Genomic DNA, 23,291 nt, shown 5'->3' with positions numbered 1-23,291 from the left:
CACACACACACACACACACACACACACACACACACACACACACACACACACACACACACACACACACACACACACACACACACACACACACACACACACACACACACACACACACACACACACACACACACACACACACACACACACACACACACATCCCCCCATATATTAAAATATATTAATATAATATTAATACATCCAAATGCTCATGCTCTATGCTCATGCACCTTTATATACTGTATATCCCATCTGTGTGTAAATATGTTTTTTTGTGCCTGCCTTGATCTCCTTACCTTCTGCACAAAAACAAATTTCAACCACTTTTTTACCTGTAAAACTGTGATGTGACAATAAAGCTGATTGTGATTCTGCATTCCAGTGAACAGTATTCACTAATATAATATTTTTTTACAAACATTTTTAATTTAGTTTTTCATACATTTTTTTTCACACATTTTTTTTCATACATTTTTTCTTTCATACATTTTTTTTCCATACATCACGCAAATCGTTATACAATATCTATATAGTCATGTGATCAACATGGATCTGTCCACTTTTCCATATTCCATCCCGATTGGCTAAGATTGCCTTCCAAAGTTTGCAGGATTGGTCCATTTTGAACAAAATGCCTAAAATCTTGAACACAGCGTGCAATTTCCGTGAAATTATTCATGCACATTCCCACTAGGCAGAGGAAGAAGTGGCACTTAAAAAAATCCAATCAGCCTCATGGTGGCGATACAACAGGCCAATTCATGTTTTCACCTACTGTATAACTGCACCGATCTGTGTACAACTTTGTTTGCACACTTCTAAACATTATGTATACACTGAACTTTTTATTTTACTCCTGCACTTTTTGTCCAAACATCACAAACACTATTATCCTGGTGGAGGCATGTGCCTCCTGTGGAGACCTGTGGCACTTTTTCTAGTTGTTTTTTAGATCGACTTGTGCCTCTTGTGTTTTAACGGACCTCCTCCCACAGGTGTGTCGGTGTTCCCCATTGGGATAGGACCACATTATGACAAGAGTGAACTGAGCGTGCTTGCTGGCCCTGGCAACCAAGACAACACTCTGCACCTGCGCAGCATGGATCAACTGCTGATGCTCTTGACTCTAGACCACAACTATATGGAGAAAATATGCAGCGGTGGGCTCACGCACACACGCACACACACATGCGCGCTCGCACACACACACACACACACACACACACACACACACACACACACACACACACACACACACACACACACACACACACACACACACACACACACACACACACACACACACACACACACACACACACACACACACACACATACACACAGCCATACACACACAGATGCACCCTCTTGCACACTTGTGTGCACTACTAAATAGATGACAATCAATCAAACTGGCATGGTTTATACTGCCTCAGCGAAGTAAAATAAATTGGTTGCAAACCAGTGAAACCATTTTAAAAGACAGTGTGTTGTTCTGATGTTGACAACGTTGTATTATGATTCGCAGCTGGTCCACCTGGGGTTTGTGTTGACGATGATGGGAATCAGAGAAAGGTGAGTAAATGTCCAATGAACTAAGCTGATATAGAATATAGATCTATCGCTGTTTCTTTGTTTTGTGTGTCTGTCTGTGTGTGTGTCTATACAAGAGTATCTGTTTCTGTGCCTGCGGGTGTGTGTGTGTGTGTGTGTGTGTGTGTGTGTTTGTGTGTGGGTGTGTGTGTGTGTGTGTGTGTGTGTGTGTGTGTGTGTGTGTGTGTGTGTGTGTGTGTGTGTGTGTGTGTCTGTGTCTGTGTCTGTGTCTGTGCGTGATTAGTTACTCATGTCCCTAGCACAGCAGTGGTGTAAAAAGTAGTAAAGTACATTTACTTACAGTAAGTACAATTTTGAGGTATTTTTTACTTTAGTGGAGTATTTCAAAATGTCTGTACTTTTACTTCTACTCCAAAGTCATACTATATTGTACTTTTACTTCTACTCCACTACATCTCAAAGGCATACTATATTGTACTTTTACTCCACTACATTTATTTGAAAACTTTAGCTACTAGTTACTTTTTAGAGTTGGATTATTATTACTAAATATACACTAATCACTGCAGCCCTATATACATTTCGGCCATTTGAAATAGCCGATCTACAACAAGTTCTCGCGACGCATTTAAATTTATATATATTGTTTTGGTACTTTAAGTAAATCTTTATACCAAAACTTTTACTGTACTCATATCAATTTTGATACATTGCAGTATTACTTAAAGTAAAACAATTGACTACTTTTCCCACCACTGGTCCCTAGCCTGGTGAGTCTTGGCTGCTGTCCGGCGGATGCCACTCTGTCCTCTGCCATCCCAACGGGACCATCACCCTCCGCAGCCACATGGTGAACTGTGACAAACTGGAGCCTCCGGCCTGTCGGAACGCCATGCCACCTGTGAGAGTCCAGGACACGTGTGGTTGCCACTGGGAGTGCCCCTGTGAGTACACCTCACATAATGGATGAGGAAATATCATTGCTTACATGTAAACATGCATGTCCAAAACCGTTACTTTATAAAACCTAAAGACAAACGTAACCAACTTTCACTTTAAGAAAGCCTTTGCAAAAATGCGTCTCGGTGCTTTCTGACCGACAGAGACCATATCAATGCGTCTCAGTGCATTGTAAGCTTGTATAGATCGGCTAGGTTTCTGACCGACAGAGACCATATCAATGCGTCTCGTGCATTGTAAGCTTGTATAGATCGGCTAGGTTTCTGACCGACAGAGACCATATCATTGTAAGCTTGTATAGATCGGTTAGGTTTCTGACCGACAGAGACCATATCATTGTAAGCTTGTATAGATCGGTTAGGTTTCTGACCGACAGAGACCATATCAGTGCGTCTCGGTGCATTGTACTGTAAGCTTGTATAGATCGGCTAGGTTTCTGACCGACAGAGACCATATCAATGCGTCTCGGTGCATTGTAAGCTCGTATAGATCGGCTAGGTTTCTGAGTTCTGACCGACAGAGGCCATATCAATGCGTCTCGGTGCATTGTAAGCTTGTATAGATCGGCTAGGTTTCTGACCGACTGAGAGACCATATCAATGCGTCTCGGTGCATTGTATTGTAAGCTTGTATAGATATCAATTCAAACATATCGTCTCTGTGGGGCGGTACCTCATGCCTTCGTCCAAAACTGTTACTTTTCAGGATTCAAATTCAATAATAGCACAAAACATGTCGCAGATACAGTATAAGTGTATACAGGGTATCTTGCACATGTCTAAAGTGAAAATGTAAAGACTTTTAAAACCCTTTTAATAGGCTACCTCTAAAATGGGGTGGTGGGGACATTGATGAAAATAGCTGATCTTTACTTTACTTTATTTGTTTAGTTGGACGGCACAGTGCATATTAATGCACATTACATGTGAATGCAACACGCCATGTTGCGGACAAACACAGGTGGCGTAGAACATTAGTTCAATGCCAATCAGACATATTGAAACACCTGTGTTGGTCCCCAACATGGCAGGTGTAGGACAACATTTCAAACTCATGAATACTTTGCCCTGGCCAAGTGGGGATTCCCTCTTGTCGGAGAGGCAGACATTTTGGTCTCCCACACACCGACAGGAGACCAGGCTTCGAGTCCTGGGTAGGACGTTAAACCTGCGGCTTTAACCCATTGAGACCTGCAACGCATCTGGGTCGCTTTAGCTTTGAACCACTTTAACCATTATTTTAAACGTTAGCTATTGATAGCAGATATACAAGCTCATATAGATCTGCTATTTTTTGAAAAATCGTGAAAACGTGTGCAAATCTTTGAATATATTCTTTCACAGCGTTTTTAACTCATATCTTTGCTTCTGGGGGGTGCCCTGGAACAACATATTTTCAGATGGGGGTCCGCGGGCCAATTACATATATTTTTGGGGTCCTTGACTTGAAAAAGGTTTGAGAACCACTGATATAGAAATAGGAACAGTTTTTTCAGAAAACTGTCATGATTTAGAAGACATGTGTAGAATCCTTAAGGATTCCACAGATGTAGAAACTCGACTTTGTTATCTTTAGCATGACGCAGTTGGCAGACGTCCAAGTCTATTTATGGTGACCACTGGTCATAATGTAATATTTTGCTTCGCACCGGGCTGACGTTGACAGGCATGTGCATGGGCAGCTCCACCAATCACGTGGTGAGGTTCGACAGCGTGGCTCTGAGACTGCAGGGCGTGGGCGCCTGCTCCTACACGCTGCTCACTGTCACCGGCACGGGAGACGACGGGGGTGTGGCGGCGGCGTCAGCCGCCACGCTACACAGTGGGCGGTGCCAGACGTCCGACAGTTACAGCCAGGCCTGCATGAAGACCATGGAAGTACATGACGGAGAGTATACACTGCTGCTGAAGGACGACATGACGGTGGGTACAGGCTGTGTGTGTGCGTGCGTGCGTGTGTGTGTGCGTGCGTGCGTGCGTGCGTGCGTGCGTGCGTGCGTGCGTGCGTGCGTGCGTGCGTGCGTGCGTGCGTGCGTGCGTGCGTGTGTCTGTGTATGTGTGTGTGTGTGTGTGTGTGTGTGTGCACACGCATGTATAGGTAGCCTACGGTATATGTGCGCATGTTGCCACTGCCAGCCATAGTAGGTTACAGTTACCTACTATCATGTGCAACTTTAGTAATGCCATAAGGCCAAACCACTAGTAACCACTAGTCGCAACTCCTTGCATCTCCTTGCAACAAAACAGTTTTAAGGACATGTCATACCAATGCAACTCCTTGCAACTGCCAGCATGGGGAAAATGGTTTCATGCAACTACATGCAACTACTCGCAAGCAACCGTTTCGTTGCAAGGACTTGCGGTTCATTGGTGTGTGTTTAATTGGGCCTAATATTACATATGTGTACGTGCTTGCAAGCATGTGTGTGTGCGTGCACCGCACAGGGATGCACTTACACATACTGTACCTGCGTACGTTTGTGCAGTGTTGCATACGGTACACGCTGTGTTTTTGCGCAGGTGGAGATCAACCGCGAGGTGCTGGCACTGCCGTGGAGGCATGCGGGTTTGGAGGTGGTGCGCTACGGCGGCGTCATGCTGCAGCTGAGGTCGGAGCGCGGAGGCTACACGCTGTCCTTCACCCCCCAGAGCAACGAGTTCACCATCACACTCCTCAGCGCTGCCAATGTCAGCCACACCGGAGGGCTCTGTGGTAGGTCACTCGGCGCGAGAGGAAACACCTGATATGTGGCCCGGGCCGGCCTAGCACGGTCCAGGCACCTATAGGCTGCTAATAAAGCCTGACAGCGTGTCGTGGGTCCGACTCCTGATCTCGACGACCTTTGCTGCGTGTCACTCCCCATCTCTCTCTCCCCATTTCCTGTCAACTTACTGTACACTATCAAATAAACGCAAAACAAGCCCCAAAAATATCTTAACACTCTCCGTGATTAACACTTACCGTGATATATGGTTCACTGCAGGGATTTACACTAACCTTTGAAGCATCGCCCGGTCTCGCATGTACGTCCGTTTCACGAAAAAATCCACCTTAAAATGTTGTGATCGTTTGTCGTCGTGTTGAAATGTAATCCAAACTGCGGATCAACAACAAAGAGCGAAGGAGGGGTGCTCCACTCTGCGCCACCATTGCCCGTTGGCACGCATTGAGCATCAACTTCCCAGAAGCCCCTGCAAGCCAGTGATAGGTCGATTTCCGATTATGTGGGTTACACCCACCCAGCCACACAGCCACCCACACACATAGCTCCGTAAGGGAGTGGTTGCACCACTCAAAAACGGAGAATTAAACATATAAAACGAAAGACGGGTTTAGCGTGTTTAGCAGGGAAAGACAATGGGAAAAAAGTTGGGTTTAGCGGGTTCCACAAGGAAAGTGTTAAAAAAAGAATAATAAAAAAAACACCCAATACTGTATGTTCCAAGCAAATATAATTTGATTTATTCTTACTTGCGTGCCAGTGACATGCATAGAAAATAGCAGATCTACAAGCTCACAATGTGCCGCGTTGCAGTGCGTTGTGACTGTGAGTTTGTAAATCTGCTGTTTTTGGTGCGTGACATAATGCGTATCGATTGAGTTGTCAGGCAGACAACTTAGAAAACATACATGGCAGTCATTGTCTGTATTTCTCTCCTCTCTCTCTTTCTCTCTCCTCTCTGTCTCTCTCTCTCTCAGGTGGCTGCGGGGAGACAGAGGTCAACACGCTCTCTCTCCGAAACGGCACGCTGACCTCCGACCAGCAGGCCTTCATCTGGGACTGGACGGCAGCCGCAGAAGACGGCCTGTGTGAGCCTCAGATTGCGGTTGCAACCACATGTCTACTGACCCACGGTTCCATGGTGCCACGCTGTAAGGCCCTGCGTTCCGAGGTGTTTGAGCCGTGCCACGCCCACGTGCCCGTCGAGGTGTTCGTGACCAAGTGCGAGGAGGCGTGCAAGGAGTCGGACGTGTGCGAGATCATCGCCACCTATGCTCACTTCTGCAGACAGAGTGGAGTGTGTGTGGACTGGAGGAGCCCTCTTACGCTCTGCCGTAAGTCAGCATACATGATGCTTGTATGCCTGCATATACGAATATGTGTAACACACACTCACACACACACACACACACACACACACACACACACACACACACACACACACACACACACACACACACACACACACACACTATACTACTTAAAACTTCACAGTTTCAAACATTAGCATTGTTACTGGATGTGTGTGTGTGTGTGTGTGTGTGTGTGTGTGTGTGTGTGTGTGTGTGTGTGTGTGTGTGTGTGTGTGTGCGTGTGCGTGTGTGTGCGTGCGCTACAGCCATGCAGTGTCCCAGCTCCAGGGAGTACGACGCGTGTCGGACCGGGTGCGTGGAGGAGTGCGGCAGCGTGCGACCGCTGCGGGGCGACTGGGCGGTTGCCAGGGGCAACGAGTCGCTCTGCATGGACACGCCCACAGAGGGCTGCTTCTGCGCCGCAGGGCTGGTCATGAATCACGGCAAGTGTGTGACACGGGAATCATGTGACCAGTGTTTTGACCAGCACGGACACACACGCACGGTAAGACACAAAAGAAATGGGGCGTGGGGGACTGAAAAGGCTGCAAGAAAAAATACTTTTTTGTTTTGTATATAGTTTTTAAATGATGTCTTCAGCCCGTTGTTGCTTTATGTCGGGCAACATTCCTGTTGGGAATCAAACACAGGCCGTTGTGGTTGTGTTAACTTGTTTAGCCACAAAGGCTCCATTAAAGCACTACTTTTTATTGTAATGAGGCTTTCTGTCTATGTGTAAAAGCACTGTATGTCACCCTGTCCGCAATTACTTAATGACGTTTATAATATAGCCTATTAAATCTCTAACTCAATGTCTGACATTTGCATGGAAGCATGACACTTAAATAAAGAAAAATCAATCAATCAATCATAATCACCTTGAGGCAGCCTTTCTTCATGTTTATAGCTCAGCTGGTCTGTGACTGCCCTCCAGTGTGCGTTTTGTAAAATGACAACACAGTGACAGTGCAATGTGACATGACATGTTTATGGACGTGTGTGTCTATACAGTACATGCAGAGCTGGGTACCAGATGACAGTCCATGTTTGATCTGTATGTGTCTGGACCAACAACACATCAACTGCACTGCCCGGCCCTGCAATGATGCCAAAGGCAAGTGCTCTCTGCTTTTTATAGAAAAGCCGACGTGAAGCACCACTGTAGTATATTACATGCCCCCATATTACAAATACATACATATTACATAGATATTATATGGCACATAATATGTATGCATACAATTAACTTGGTAGCGTACACGCAGAGAGGCCTGGAAACACCCCATACTAGTTGGTTTGTCATCGCATTCCTTTGGGAAACCTGGACAACCGTAACTCTGTTGGTGACCTCAGCTGATCTTTAGGATCCATTCAAGTTGGAGATCATTGTATAGGGAAACCTTTGAATTGGAAAACTATTGTACTCTACAGAAAGGCAGAATGTGAATATTGATTTATACGCACGTCACACGCACGCACGCACGCATGCACGCACGAGCGCGCGCACACACACACACACACACACACACACACACACACACACACGCACACGCACACGCACACACACACACACACACACACACACACACACACACACACACATACACATACACACACACACACACACACATACACACCAGGTATATATAAGTCACCATGTTTTCTCCGTACTTGGACTCTGTTGGGATGATTCTACTATGCAGTCATATTTGGTAAACCTTTTGTCCTTAATACATTTCAATAACTAAGGCCTCCTGTAATTTCTTGCATGAGGGTAATATTCCTAAAGACCTTAGAGATAGGGTGAGAAGTTCAGTCACACTAGAGAAACTCTAGTTATGAGGATGCCTCTCGGGCGTCCTCATAGGGAGGTCCTCGACGCACGTCCCACTGGGAGGAGACCCCGGGGCAGACCAAGGCGCAGTTGGAGGAAACACATCGACTCACTGGCCTTGGAACGTCTCGGAATCCCCCAGGAGGAAGTCACTAATGTTGCTCTGGAGAGGGAAGTCTGGAGCACTCTGGTGGAGCTGTTGCCCCCGCGACCCGACTACGGATAAGCGGTTGAAGATGGATGGATGGATGGATGGATGGATGGATGGACACCCATTATGCTACACCACACGTTATCAGTTTGCCCAACATTGCCAGGGTTACTGCATTGACAACGCATTACTTTGGACAAAGTGATGTTGATCAGCGTATTATGGTACACATTATAGATATCTACAGTTTATACTTCTAGGAGTATTACCATTAGTGTTGCATTGTGGACTTTTACAAAGCACCAGTATATGATTGTGTGTGCCTGTGTGCGTGCGTACAAATGTGTGTGTGTGTGTGTGTGTGTGTGTGTGTGTGTGTGTGTGTGTGTGTGTGTGTGTGTGTGTGTGTGTGTAGCTCCAGTGTGTGGAGCGTGTGAGATCCTGAGGGAGAAGCGAGAGTCAAAGTGCTGTCCTGAATACGAGTGTGGTATGTATCATGTCTTATTGTATTATACCATCATTATAGGGGTGCCGCTGGCCGAGTGGATAAGGCACAAACCACATAGGCTCACCTGACAGCAAGTCGCGGGTTCGATTCCTGAGCCCGACGACCTTCCCTGTATGTTGCTCCCCGTCTCTCTACCTGTTCCTTGTCACTCTATCCAAATAAAGGCAGAAAACCCCAAATAAATAAACAACGTTTTTAAACTATTCAGCTCAGGAAACCAATAAATTGTTTGCCCAACATTTGTGTCACAGCCCTCTTATTCTAACTAAATGTTCCATTGTAATAGGCAAACATTCTCTTCCTCTTTTTTCACTCTGAGTAAACCAGAATCCTTGTATAATGTACTTTACTAGACTGGTAGATATGGCCATCAGTAGGTATTGCACCATGCGCTGAACAGTAGACTGGTAGATATGGCCATCAGTAGGTATTGCACCATGCGCTGAACAGTAGACATTTTCTTCCACCTGCAGTGTGTGATCTGGTGAGCTGTGATCTGCCTGAGGTGCCCACCTGCGATGATGGACAGAATGTGGTTCTGAAAAACCCTGGGGAATGTCAGCCCGTGTACGAGTGTGGTAAGCTGCACTCAATCTAGTATATTAGCCTTTTTATTGAAATGCCTTGACATTTCTTTCAATTATTATTACTGAACTACTTAAAATATTACATTATTATTATTATTATTATCATCATCATCATCATCATCATCATCATCATCATCATCATCATCATCATCATCATCATCATCATCATCATCATCATCATCATCATCATTAATATGATTATTATTAGAGGTAAAGCCCGAAGGGGCGAAGAACCCTTATTATTTTCGTACAGGTTCTGCCATGTTTCGCAGTTTTGGCAGTTCTTTTGTATAGGAATCATACATATAGAGGCGTATCATTCTATATAAACAGGTGTATATTCTATTAACCCTTTGACCTATGTATGCTTCAATTTGTTCTCTGACTGAGTGTATTCATGTGGTCCCAGCACTGTGTCCTTTGTGTGACATGTGGTTTCCATCTGAACCAGTCCAGTGTTGCAACACCACAGATGTTCTGATTACTCCCTCAAGATCAGAATTGGTTGGGTGGGGAATATGGTATGATGCTCTGTGCAGTACGATAACTTGTTGTCATGTCAAGTCGACCTTTTGGCAGTATCCAAATGTTCTGGCAGTATTAATGTTCTGGAAGGTTCTGAGAAAAGGATGACTAATGTGTTTTGGTAGAAACTTTGGAAAGGCTACGGAATATTCTTGTGCCGGCTCGGTATCGGTGATATTGTGAAATCATCTGTGTTGTGAAATCATCCTCTATATAATCTGAGGGCAGCCAAAGTGAAGGGAGCTAATATGCCAGACTAACAACCGAGGAACAAGTGCGACACTACTTCTGTACGGTTCATCGGCTGCTTGCACAGCTATTATTTTTGGATTCATCGTTGTACTTTACTTTTGGACTTATTCTCAATTTTGTATTATCTTCAAATAAACCTTTTAATTAGACCTAATTGTTTTGCCTCATTATCTACTGGAATATTGACAAACATCAATACTTTGTTGTCGTTTTCCACGAAATTCGGCATTATGGTAGGGAGGGAGGGAATCGCTCAAGAATTCGTCAAAGGACCTCTGTCCTTGACATGATCAGTCCAGTGGTGTCTGAGATGAGCTGTTCAGAGATGGACAGACAGATGCAACCACATGGCTTCTATGTGGATCTCTGCCGTCATAGTGATGATGTCATAGTGATGATGTCATAGTAATGATGTCATACTATGACATCACCCCTAACATAGTGTAGGAAATCTCTCAAAAATGGACGGCCTGCGCAGATTTGCATTTCTAGGAGACACAACACAACACAGCAGGAGTGAGTGAAGAGAGACACAGAGAAGAGGGAGAGAGTGATATACTGTAGTATAAACGACTATTGTCCAACCCCATCTGAGGAACCTAGAACATTCTCATCACAGTCCATTTATAACATTTGATGGAAGGAAGAAGTGAGGCCCAATATGTCCAGACTCAGGTATCCTGTTCTGAGTGTCCATATTCCTGTGCCTCCACCTCCCTCCATGAACCCATGAAGAGCAGCCACAACGACCTCTACTGCCAAACACTGAGGAATGAACAGATCCCTTCAGCGGCCTGTCAGCAAATAAACAGCAAATAAACCAGCCAGAACCAAAGAGACACAGATGAACCAAAATAATTCAGTCATCAACAGTTTTCCAAGAATTTAGCTCTGGTGGGAGAAGTAAAGACAAATCAGCCGAGTTACACAGGAAAGAAAGCCCACATCTGTCAACAGTGTGACAAGAGTTTCAGTAGGTTAGAACGTCTGAAGGCACACCTGTATCTCCACACTGGAGAAAAACCATACCACTGTAAACAGTGTGACAGGAGTTTTAGTCAGTTGTGTAGTCTTAAGACACACCTGCGTCTCCACACTGGTGAGAAACCATACCACTGTAAACAGTGTGACAAGAGTTTTACTATGTCAGGTAATCTGAAAAAACACCAGCGTATCCACACTGGAGAAAAACCATACCTCTGTAAACACTGTGACAAGAGTTTCTGTGAAATGACCTGAAGATTATTATTATTATTATTATTAGTAGTAGTAGTAGAAATGGTGCATTTATATAGCGCCTTTATCCAAGGCGCTTTACATAGATTGTGCATTACATTCACCCACTCATACACCGATGACAGAGGAAACCATGCAAGGCTGGTACCAACCTGCATATCGGGAGCAATTAGGAGTTCAGTGTCTTGCTCAAGGACACTTCGACACTAACTCTGCGTTCGAACTGGCAACCTTGCGGTTACGATCCGGCCACTCTACCCCTGAGCCACCGCCGCTCCTAGTTAACAGTAGGGATACAACGATATGGAAATTCTTGACCGATACCGATGTTTAAAATAACAATTTAGCCGATAACCGATACTGATACCGATATATGTTTTAGTTTTTGTTGTTTTTATTTCCCCCTTTTGTGCCAGGGAAACTATAAATCTTCAATACAAGAAATAAATGTTCAGAATCTACAGCTTGGTAGACTACAGATAACGAACACACATAGGCATAGCCGATGCTAAATGTATGCTTATCAACAACAGATAAAAAATCGGTTAATGTCAGTTTTATTTGCAGATACAGATTTTGCCGATTTGACCGATAACAGCAAATATTAACACAGTAGTGTTATTCTCGTTTGAGCCACTTTGAGCCACAGCTGTGATGCGCTTGCGTCACAGCTGTAAACATTTCCACACACCTGTACATGCACTGTTCCAAATCTCTCTTGCCCCATTATCCTTTCTCAGTGTGTAAAAAGGAAGACTGCGCTCAGAAAGCTCAACCAACTTGTCCCGCCCACCGCCAGCTGTCAGTCAAGAAGACAAAGTGCTGTGATGTGTATGAATGTGTGTGTGACTGCCAGAATTCCACACACTCCTGTCCGCCTGGTTTCACTACTTCTTCCTCCACCAACGACTGTGGATGCACAGAGACCGACTGCTTGCCGGACAAGGTGTGTGTGTGTGTGTGTGTGTGTGTGTGTGTGTGTGTGTGTGTGTGTGTGTGTGTGTGTGTGTGTGTGTGTGTGTGTGTGTGTGTGTGTGTGTGTGTGTGTGTGTGTGTGTGTGTGTGTGTGTGTGTGTGTGTGTGTGTGTGTGTGTGTGTGTGCAAAAACAAAAACAACATGAAAAGAATGGCAAATCAGTCAAATACTTACAGAATATGATTTTGAAATGTCACACCATGTCTGCGAGGCTACATTATATAAGTCAAGTCTCTTACACTATCCATCCATGAGTTAACAATGTGTACCATTTGTCTGTCCAGGTGTGTGTGGTAGGGGGCGTGGTCTACCCGGTGGGCAGCCAATGGGACGAAGGGTGTGAGAAGTGCAGCTGCACTCAGCAGCAGGACAAACACACATCTCTGCACATCGCTCAGTGCACCCCGCCTGTCTGTGACCGGACCTGCTCCACTGTGAGACACACACACGCGCACGCACGCACGCACGCACGCACGCACGCACGCACGCACGCACGCACACACGCACACAGTAAATGTATCCATTTTACAATGTACAGTACACATTTATTAGCATGCCTATACATACTGTATACAAACATAGAAATAGCTAGTACATACTCTGCACACAAACACATGCATACTGTATACAGAGTGCAAAACACACGCATTGTGATGTTATTTAATGTGAATGTTGTTGTACATTACAGGGCCTGTCATACACGCCATCGGAGGGGGAGTGCTGTGGGAGATGCAGGCAAACCAGCTGTGTGGAGTCAGAGGGAGAGATGCGGGGTGACACACTAACAGGCCGACAACTTAGACGAGTATGTGTGTAATGTAATAATACTCACTCTTAAAGGGATTGTTCACTTTAAAAAAAACATTTCGTCCACTCAGGTATCTGTGAACACCCCAGACAGTTTTTAAGTTGCTTGATTCAGTATTTAGATATTTGATATTCATTTCACAGCTACCCCACCCCCTTCCTATACAAACCCATGCCATTGTAACTTCAACTTCCATTTTAACCATGTTTTATGAAGCTTTCGATGATGCTTTTCCTTTTCATTTAAATAAAAAAATATATCAAATATCTAAATACTGAATCGAGCAACTTAAAAACTGTCAGGGGCGTTCACATGAGCCTGAGTAGATGATAAAATGACCAAAAGCTTTTTTGAAAGTGAAATATCCCTTTAATTTGACATAAAGGCTTAACAGTGTACAAATGTAACCAGATGGATCTGTACAGGTCCATGTGGTTACATTTGTACACTCGAATGGATAAGGCTGCAGTATGTAATCCACAGTGGTCAAATATAATATAATTATTGCTCTTTCACTCAGCTCTTTTCATTTAGCTATTTGTTATAATGAGTCTCCTTCATTATACAGTAAACGCAAAGAAAACTCAATCAATTGTAAAGATTAAGGAATAAAGATAAATGTGGGCTGTTGCTGACTGGGTACAGAGGGTAGTGCATAGCCGTAGAGGTTAGGGCTGTTTGGGAATCGGAAGGTCACAGGTTCGACCCTCGGCTCAAGTGTCCTTGAGCAAGACACTTAACCCCAAATGCTAGATTTATACTTAATAATTGGTGTGTGTCTCACACACCGAAAAGGTAATGAAGCAGTAAAAGAAATTCCCCCTCCCCAGGGACCATAAAAAATTGGCACATCTCAAAAAATGATTGGTGCTGAACAAAAGATACGTACAATGAAAAAGAAAGGCAGTTGCACACAGCTCTTGAGCTCCGAGCTTACTTTATTTGAAGAAGAGACGTTTCGACCCTCGCGGGTTTTTGTCGTCAGGTACCTGAAACGTGTCTCTTCTACGGAGCCCCTGAGTGGCCATGGTAAGAAGAATAAATTATCTTGTCCGGACGAGATAATAAAGATAATATCTCGTCCGGACAAGATATGATCTCGTCCGGACAAGATAATATCTCGTCCGGACAAGATAATATCTCGTCCTAAGATCATTTATTTTTCTTACCATGGCCACTCTGGGGCTCCGTACTCTCCTGGGCGCTCAAGACCATAAAGAATATCCCCCCGCAGGAAACAAATATGAACAGAAATGCTTGATACATGTCTTTTGGTTCACCTAATCCCGTCATCTCTGTGTGCGTTCAGGTAGGTGAGAAGTGGCAGTCCCCAGAGGATAAGTGTCTCTTCCATGAGTGCGTGAGGGCAAACGAAGAGCTCTTCATCACTTCGTCCAACGCCAGCTGCTCACAGATTGAAACCCCAACCTGCCCGTTAGGAACAGAGTTACGCTGTGACCACCAGGAATGCTGCCCCCGCTGCCAGTGTGGCAAGTAGAGACACACACACACACACACACACACACACACACACACACACACACACACACACATACACACACACACACACACACACACACACACACACACACACACACACACACACATACACACACACACACACACACACACACACACACACACACACACACACACACACACACACACACACACACACACACACACACACACACACACACACACACACACACACACACACACACACACACACACACACACACACACACACACACACACACACACACACACACACACACACACACACACACACACACACACACACACATATATACCATGGTTAATAACTAAATGTACCTCCCTCATCTAGCCAACAGAGGGCTCCCTGGTATTATAGATGGCCAAGTCTACTGTTCCATTGCCAACATGGAAGAGATTTAGGATTACAGTATATGACTGCAGAAAGCAGCCTAAGGCTTTAACACTATCAACCTGGTGTCTGTAATTTGGGCATGTCATTATAGACGAAATGTTAAAAAATTTAAAAAATAAATATATAAGAATGGCTGATCACACCTATTTTCGCCATGCGACACTGTCTTATAAATCACTCTTAATCCATTGAGACCTGGAACGCATCCATGTCACGTTAGCGTTTAACCACATTAACCATTAACTGATTACTATGCCATAATGATACAGGGTAATAGAATCATTGCTTTATTTGTGCTGCTCTTTCTACAGCGCCCATGAATGCCTGCGTCTTTAACCAAACCATGATAATCAAGGTACGTAATATGATATGTTCTTGTTTGGATATGTATGTATAATAAATGTGTCTGGAATCTCTGGATGGCTATTTTCTTTTAATATTCCCACTCAATTTGTTTGTGTGCATTAACGTGTGTGTGTGTGTGTGTGTGTGTGTGTGTGTGTGTGTGTGTGTGTGTGTGTGTGTGTGTGTGTGTGTGTGTGTGTGTGTGTAGCCAGGGACGAGGGTGATGGTAGACACGTGCACAAATTGTGAGTGTTCGGTGGAAGAAGGAGCAGTGACCAAATACAAACTGTCCTGCAAAACGACCACCTGCGCCGCCTGCCCTAAGGTACCCTTCATCAGCCTTACTGAGCCACTGTCACCATCATCTTCATCATCATTGCTGTCATCATATATGCTGTCACTTGCATCATCATCATCATCATCATCATCATCATCCTCATCAACATCATCATCATCATCAACATCATCATCATCATCATCATCATCATCATCATCATCATCATCATCATCATCATCAACATCATCTTATGCCATTTTTTCCAAAGCATTTTCTGTCACCCTGGAATGACGTTCTCAGCCATCAACGTAAAATATGAATCTCTCCAGGCCTCTTCAGTATGGCAAGTTGATTCCTCAATAGACTGATTAAAAATGTAGGCATTTAGCCAATGCTTTTGTCCAGAGTAAGCCTGGGAGATAGGAGGGTTAACCCTAGTCAACAAACAACAAGATAAATCAAACAAGTAGAGTGAAAATAGAACAATTTAGTGCCTCAGAAAAACTATAGGATACAAACCTAGCATCAATCATCCTGTAGAGGATTTTACTGTATTAAATGTGACTGCCTGTACTTACTGCGTGACCTGTGCATGGTGTTACTTACTGCGTGACCTGTGCATGGTGTTACTTACTGCGTGACCTGTGCATGGTGTTCCAGGGCTACAGTCCAAAGCAGGAGCCATACACCTGCTGTGCCCAGTGTGTCCCCACAGCCTGCATCTTAGAACAACCGGATGGACCCACCATCACTGTGAAGGTAGGAAGTAGGAACCATGCCGGTTTGATCACTAGGTTAGATTTATACTTCAATTATGTGGCAGAGCCGAAAATGAGCCAAAAATACGTAATCTACAAGCTCACAATGTGTCAGGCGAGTGGGCGACGTGTTGTAAGCTTGTAGATTGGCTGTTTTCTTTTCAAAACTGTTCCCTATAATGACAAAAAAATTAAATATTGCCTACAATGGCAAGCCTGGGGGTTCGAATCCATCTGGCTTGTCAACTGTCTATAAGAACACAATTGACCCTTGTTCGGGGGAGAAAAGCCGGGCTAGGATGTTGATATTTGTCACTGCACATACTCTATGCTGGGGCCGCACCTGTCAGTGGGGAGTGTTGGTCAGGAGGAGTAGGACAAAGTTTGTATAGGTCCTCTCAGTGGGGGCTCCACGCTGGCAGATGAGCCGGGTAAGATACAACAGTAGTGACAATACACAGACGGGAGGAATCAATTGGCATAACGACTAAATTGGGGAGAAAAAGGGTAAAAAGCGAGAAAAAAAGAGAGAAAAAAAGAAATTAGGGCACATCAGAATGCATAATTTCTGATACCAACGCGAGCAATCTGAGAACCCATCAGCATTTTTTTTTAAAACAGCGCCCTGTTTTCCTTTGAATTGACCTCTGGGGCCGGTGCCAAACAGAATGCGGACAGCAGGATGTTGCCCGTTTGCCCCGCCTTCCTTTTTCGGTGGGGCGCCTATGTTTTCATTCCCACTAACAACAATGTATACACGTTCCGAATGCCGCTGCCGACAGATTCAGTATAGCGTAGCTCGGAGGAATCAGGTCTTGACAGATTAGCAATGTGTTATCATGACATGCATGTCTCTCCGTAGGTGAACGCGACAGAGCAGGACGGCTGTAACCGGTATGCCTGCAGTGTGAACGATAAAGGCTATCTGGAGTTGCGGACCAGTGTGACCAACTGCTCTCCCTTTGACCGCCAGGCATGCCTGGACCACGGGGTACAGCTATGACATGATCTTCATCCTGCTCTGTTATATCCGCACTAAACCACTGTTGATTTTGACAGCAGATTTTGATTTTAGTTTTAGTCACATTTTAGTCACTGGTATACACCATGTCTTAGTGTTAGTCTAGTTTTAATCGACTAAATAACATGCAGTTTTTTTCTAAAATGAATTTTGGAGGGCCTTGATGCCGTCGTAATGACTGATTTTACACTTGCTGAAAATATCCAATCTACGCTGCGACGCGAGCTTGTAGATCTGCTATTTTCCGCATGCAACCAAGTGTAAAATGACTTATACTGGATCTCTTGTCCACTAGTCCCTTCCTAACATTTTTGTCTAGTTTTTATTTGTTGTCAATATATTTAGTGTTAGTTTAAGTCATCATATCTTAGTTTTCATTTAGTTTCCTTTTAGTTTTTGTCAGTGAAAAAAGGTAGTCGACGAACATTTTTTGTCATAGTATTAGTTGACGAAATCAACACAAACAAACAGAAGGAACAAAGCAATCTCACACCTCTTAACCTTTTCTGTTGTTGCTTTCAGGGGAAAGTTAGCCAATTAGGAACCAGCTGCTGTGAGATATGTAAGTAGCCTACTGCAGAGAATGTGCTTTTCAAAATACGTGCTCCCTCTCTTCAGATTAAAGCAACTTAATAAGAGTTTTGTCTTGCTGACTGTGTGCAGGTACGGAGCCTGAGTGCAGGAACACGGTGGGAACACTCAATTACGTCAAAGTGGGTGACTGTCAGTCAGAGCACCAGATAGAATTGCACTATTGTGAGGTGAGAGACAAGGCAACGCACTCACACACACACAAATGTTCATGGATAAAGGTCAAAGCATGTGGCCTCGGTGGATTAGCCTACATAACTCGGTGAATCATAACCACAGTGTTGTACCTCTCCCAGTTCTCAGCCTGTGTTGTTGTTGTGTTGTTGTTTCTTATAGGGGAAGTGTCGCAGCAAATCCATATATTCACTGGAGACCGCCGGCGTGGAGCAGGAGTGCGTGTGCTGTGCAGCCGTGGCTACGGAGTCTCTCACTGTGCCACTGATGTGTTCCAATGGCACTGTGAGCCAACACACGGTCCTGTCTGTCACCTCGTGTGACTGTTTGTCCAAACACTGCACCTAGAGAGAGAGAGAGAGAGAGTTTTTTATGTGAGAGTGTAGATCAGGGGTCTGCAACCTTTGTTTAAATGTGTTTTCATTTTCTAGATGGTCAGTGTGCCATATCAACTTCATTTTTTATGACACCACATAAAAAATTCCAACATATTTATATATACATATAATGTTTTTCCTTCTTTTTAAATATTTTCTTTCACAATGTTATAATGATCATTATTATCATTATTTTCATTAATAATGATAATTAATAATTATTATATTAGAACAATAACCCTCTATCTCCCAGACTCCGTCCCCAGTCAGAGTTCAAAGTTTTAATGAATGTACAATGGATGTAATTTACATACAACTGTGAGGGACCAAAAATACTCTCACCAGTATGCCAGTGATCACCCTCCTTTGTGCCAATGACTTTGGCACTATAGTGCCTAAGGTTGCCTATACCCCTTGTGTAGATGGTATACAGTTTGTGCATGTGTAACTATCCATATAAACATTTACATAATATAGAATAAACATTACAAACTCCTGCAAACACTACTTATTTGCCTGTGTGAAATTTGTTCAGTGTGTAAGCATTACAGTATATATCAGAAAAAGTCAGACCAGTCTGAAGTGAGTGGTGCAACAGCGCCCCCTGTTGGTACCCTAAACATAGGGACGGACGGACATAGGGATGGACATAGGGACATTGATGTTCCTTGGAGTGGTTGCACCACTCAAAAATCCACAGTAGACATGTTATAAGCTACTTCCTGTCAAGAAATTCCTTGCAGATGATATCATTTTCCTAAGTGTCAGAGTTTGGAAGCGCTTGTTATCATCAGTAAAGCAACTGCCTCCTATTGCTCCTAATTGCTCCCGATGAGCAGGTTGGTATTGCCTTGCATGGTTTCCTCCGCGATCGCCATCGATATCGATACCGCTCTCAAAGGGCACCTACGGATGGCTGCAATTCGAAACTGGCCCCCGTAAAATCTGAATCCCCCCCCCGCCCCCCCCTTTTTTCCCCTCACTGTATATATTTCTTTTCCCTTTTTACCTCCTTTATGATGAATTCCTGTTCTGTCTATAGAAGTGTCTATTTGTACGTCTCTAAATGTTTTGATGATTTGAACATGGTGGACCCTATTGGAAACAAGTGTAATGCTTAATTGGGTCGTCCACTCACAGTTAACAGCCTTTGTATTGAGTTTGTGCTTGAAATGTACTGTAATTCTGCAAACTGTTAATAAATTCTTCAATCAATCAATCAATCAATATAGGCTATGAATGTGTGAATGTTAATGCACATCTATGCATGCTTGACATTTTTTTATATATATTTTATTTCAACTATAAGTATTTTCTACAACTTCCACTGTCACTGGTGCTGCCTGCCTCCAATCATGCACACCTTGGCGTGCCCTGCCCTCCCTCTGGACTGGAGCCTCCAGGGAATTAGCCCCTGCGCGTGTCCTGCGTTAAGCCTGGAACGGGAGCGCGCGCCGCGGGGATTGTCCACCATCTCAGCGCATCTCTGTCACCTCGATAATAAGCAATGAACAGATTCTCCACGGGCACTGGTAAGTGCGCGTCTTTTCTGTCTTTCCTTTAACAATTATGTAATATAAGGCAAGCTACCAGAAACTGCACGAATGTGTGGGTGCTTTATCCATGCCTATACTTGTATTAATTGAAATCCGTCGGTGACCGTGGTGTCTTCCGCTCCGTAGACCTGTATGCGCCAGGTAATTCCATGACGCACCAATGGCACATGATGATGTAGATGTAGCCTAGCTGGCTATTTGTCAGAATGGCAAAAAGGCAAATTAGGAGGCTATACTGTTTTAAAATCTATATTGCGGGAAAATAAATGTGTTTTTTGGTTATGTTCTTCAACCATCTATTCTATATCTGATTGTGTGCGTGCAGTGTCAGACAACTGTTGCGCCTCATCTTGAGATAAAGACGCACTTAAAGAGAGAGTAGCCTAGAGCATGTGTGTGAGAGAGGAATGCATCAGGGCCACTTGGAAACCATGGATCATGGAGATTCACTAATATAAGTAGCTACACTTTTGAGATATGGGCTATTGGGTCTACTTTATTTAAGTAGAGTATTTCTATTTTCTGCTTTGACAAAAATATTTGGGACAAATATTGTATATTTTTTAGTAGGCCTACACTACGTTTATTTGATGCCTTTAGTTACTTTGCAGATTAATATTGATTTACTAGCCTATAATAAGCCTATATATAAATAGGCTATAACAGAATCAATGAATTAGGTGTATTATAGTTCAGTGGTTCTTAAACCTTTTCATATCAAAGTTAATATTTATTTGGTCGCAGTGAAAATTGCATCTGAAAATTGTTTGTGCCAGCCTGCCAGTGACCCCACAAAATGTGTGCTGTTAAAATGTTAAAAGACAATCACACCTGTGTGAAGTGAGGGGCGCTCTTATCATTATACATCATCATACATCATCTGCATGAACAACTGAATTTATGTGATTGGTTAGCCGATTAATTTGCTCGTCTACATATGACGTAAATTTTCCCTTCATTGCCAATAATAATAATAATAAACTTTATTTATAGCACCTTTCATGTCATAAAATGCAACGCAAAGTGCTTTACAGGGCAAAAGATCAAAATCACGCACCCGTGTGAAGCGAGGGGCGCTAATATATTCAAGTCTAACTCATGTTGATTAGGTGATGTAATGGTGATGCAAAACAAACATTTTTTTTGTTGTTAATGGCATTTAAGTGTTAGGGACAAGATGACGTAAATGTTCCCTTCATTGTCAATGGCGTTTTAAAAACAAACATTGAACTAAAAACAACCATTATTACACCTGTATATAGGCGCCCCTCAAAAACACAAACGTATAGTATAGCAATAAAGCAAGCAAAAAGCCTTAATACGATAAAAAACAATAGCAAAGAGCATAAAAACAACAATAAAAAGCAATAGCAAAGAGCAAAAAAACAGCAGTAAAACAGGCATGGCATTAAAGGTCAACTTTAGTTTTTTATGTTTTAGGTTGTTATTAGAGAAAGTAAAAGATGAGTGTTGTTTTTTTTTCATTTGCTGCTTTCTTTCGTTTTAGGGATTTTAGCTGTTTTTGACAGGGGGGGCGGGGGCATTCGAACGTGGGGCTGAAAAGATCACGGGATCTACTGAATGTGTCAAACGTACATATTGAGCCTATATGACACACAGTGTGGCTTTTCCCCAGTAGGCTACCTTCACATTCAGTAGATCCTGTGCAAATTTTGTGGCCAGATGTAATTTCTTGGGGTCTAGTAGGACTATAGTAAATGATAAAAAAAGAAATCGCTATAAAATGTTGTAAAAAAAATCAAATGAAATGCCCCGTCCCCCTGTCAAAAACAGCTAAAATCCCTAAAATGAAAGAAAGCAGCAAATTAAAAAAAATTAACACTCATCTTTTACTTTCTCTAATAACAACCTAAAACATGAACCTTGGTTGAAAAAAACTAAAGTTGTCCTTTAAGCGCAGGGACGGCTCCAGGGGGGGGCAAGGGGGTCTTTAGCCCCCTCTTGTGGAGGCTTAGCCAACCGCCCCCCCCTCCCCCCCTAAGCCCACCCTCAAAACAAGCCCAATTGACTTACTTCTATGTAAACCAAGATTCATTAGCCCCCCCTCTAAATAGCCAGCCCCCCCATAGCACCCCCAGTCACAATTTTCTGGAGCCGTCGCTGTTTAAGCGTGAATAGGAACACACACATGGGTAAGAACAAACAGTTTAAAAACTCAAGATTAAAGAGGTGGGTCTTGAGCTGTGCTTTGAATATGTCTATGAATGGCATTTAAAGGGATAGTTCACAACTTTTGAACTTAAGTTGTATGAAATATATACTTGCCAATAATATAGTGGTTGCAACTGTATTAATTGATTGCCCGAGTCCCGTGGTGGGGGTTCTGGTGAATATTAAGTAGTATTAAGTAATTTTGTGGGGGGCACTGGGGCCACGCATTAAATGTAAATGAATCCACAAAACTAACGTCATTTGTATTGTTGACCTATTTCTTTTGGTGCTTTAAGTATATTTTGATTCTAATATATTAAGTTTTTACTTTTACTGCTGCCAGGACTACTCGTAACAGATTTCTACATGGTGGTATTTATACTTTTACTTACAGTAAGTCAAATATTGAGTAGGCTACTTCTTTCCTTGGAAAGCAATTCCTTTCAATGGAAAGCAATTGGTTTAATTGACCTTTATAAAAACCCATATGGTGGACAGGTCATGATGATCATGGGACAGTATAGGTTACGCAGATGAAAGGCATTCTTGATCAGTGAAAGTTCAGCCTTAATCCCCCGAATTATCACAGAATTCCAAATTAAAATTGCTTGCGTGAGTGTATTTGCTCATTTGTGTGTGTGTGTGT

General features: G+C 43.4%; 2 protein-coding genes across 2 annotated transcripts in view; both read left to right on the top strand.

Moving 5' to 3' along the window:
- vwf (von Willebrand factor) overlaps positions 1 to 19,424 on the top strand; it is a 46,150-nt gene extending 26,726 nt beyond the window's left edge. The window contains exons 33-53 of the mRNA XM_079501745.1: positions 993 to 1,157; positions 1,526 to 1,572; positions 2,318 to 2,495; positions 4,177 to 4,433; positions 5,031 to 5,223; positions 6,211 to 6,567; positions 6,852 to 7,090; positions 7,597 to 7,699; positions 8,986 to 9,057; positions 9,552 to 9,656; positions 12,419 to 12,624; positions 12,939 to 13,088; positions 13,343 to 13,459; positions 14,772 to 14,952; positions 15,686 to 15,729; positions 15,928 to 16,044; positions 16,657 to 16,755; positions 17,617 to 17,745; positions 18,298 to 18,337; positions 18,439 to 18,536; positions 18,703 to 19,424. Coding sequence (XP_079357871.1) covers positions 993 to 1,157; positions 1,526 to 1,572; positions 2,318 to 2,495; positions 4,177 to 4,433; positions 5,031 to 5,223; positions 6,211 to 6,567; positions 6,852 to 7,090; positions 7,597 to 7,699; positions 8,986 to 9,057; positions 9,552 to 9,656; positions 12,419 to 12,624; positions 12,939 to 13,088; positions 13,343 to 13,459; positions 14,772 to 14,952; positions 15,686 to 15,729; positions 15,928 to 16,044; positions 16,657 to 16,755; positions 17,617 to 17,745; positions 18,298 to 18,337; positions 18,439 to 18,536; positions 18,703 to 18,888 — 3,083 coding nt within the window. The 3' untranslated portion in view covers positions 18,889 to 19,424. The remainder of the gene's footprint in view (positions 1 to 992; positions 1,158 to 1,525; positions 1,573 to 2,317; positions 2,496 to 4,176; positions 4,434 to 5,030; positions 5,224 to 6,210; positions 6,568 to 6,851; positions 7,091 to 7,596; positions 7,700 to 8,985; positions 9,058 to 9,551; positions 9,657 to 12,418; positions 12,625 to 12,938; positions 13,089 to 13,342; positions 13,460 to 14,771; positions 14,953 to 15,685; positions 15,730 to 15,927; positions 16,045 to 16,656; positions 16,756 to 17,616; positions 17,746 to 18,297; positions 18,338 to 18,438; positions 18,537 to 18,702) is intronic.
- A 965-nt stretch (positions 19,425 to 20,389) lies between these two features.
- The window catches only part of ano2a (anoctamin 2a), a 48,577-nt gene continuing 45,675 nt past the window's right edge, over positions 20,390 to 23,291 (top strand). The window contains exon 1 of the mRNA XM_079502301.1: positions 20,390 to 20,449. Within this exon, the coding sequence (XP_079358427.1) occupies positions 20,425 to 20,449 (25 nt within the window). The 5' untranslated portion in view covers positions 20,390 to 20,424. The remainder of the gene's footprint in view (positions 20,450 to 23,291) is intronic.

The sequence above is a fragment of the Electrona antarctica genome (assembly GCF_951216825.1).
Source record: "Electrona antarctica genome assembly, chromosome: 5".
NCBI lineage: Eukaryota > Metazoa > Chordata > Actinopteri > Myctophiformes > Myctophidae > Electrona > Electrona antarctica.
This window is presented reverse-complemented; position numbering and strand designations above follow the sequence as displayed.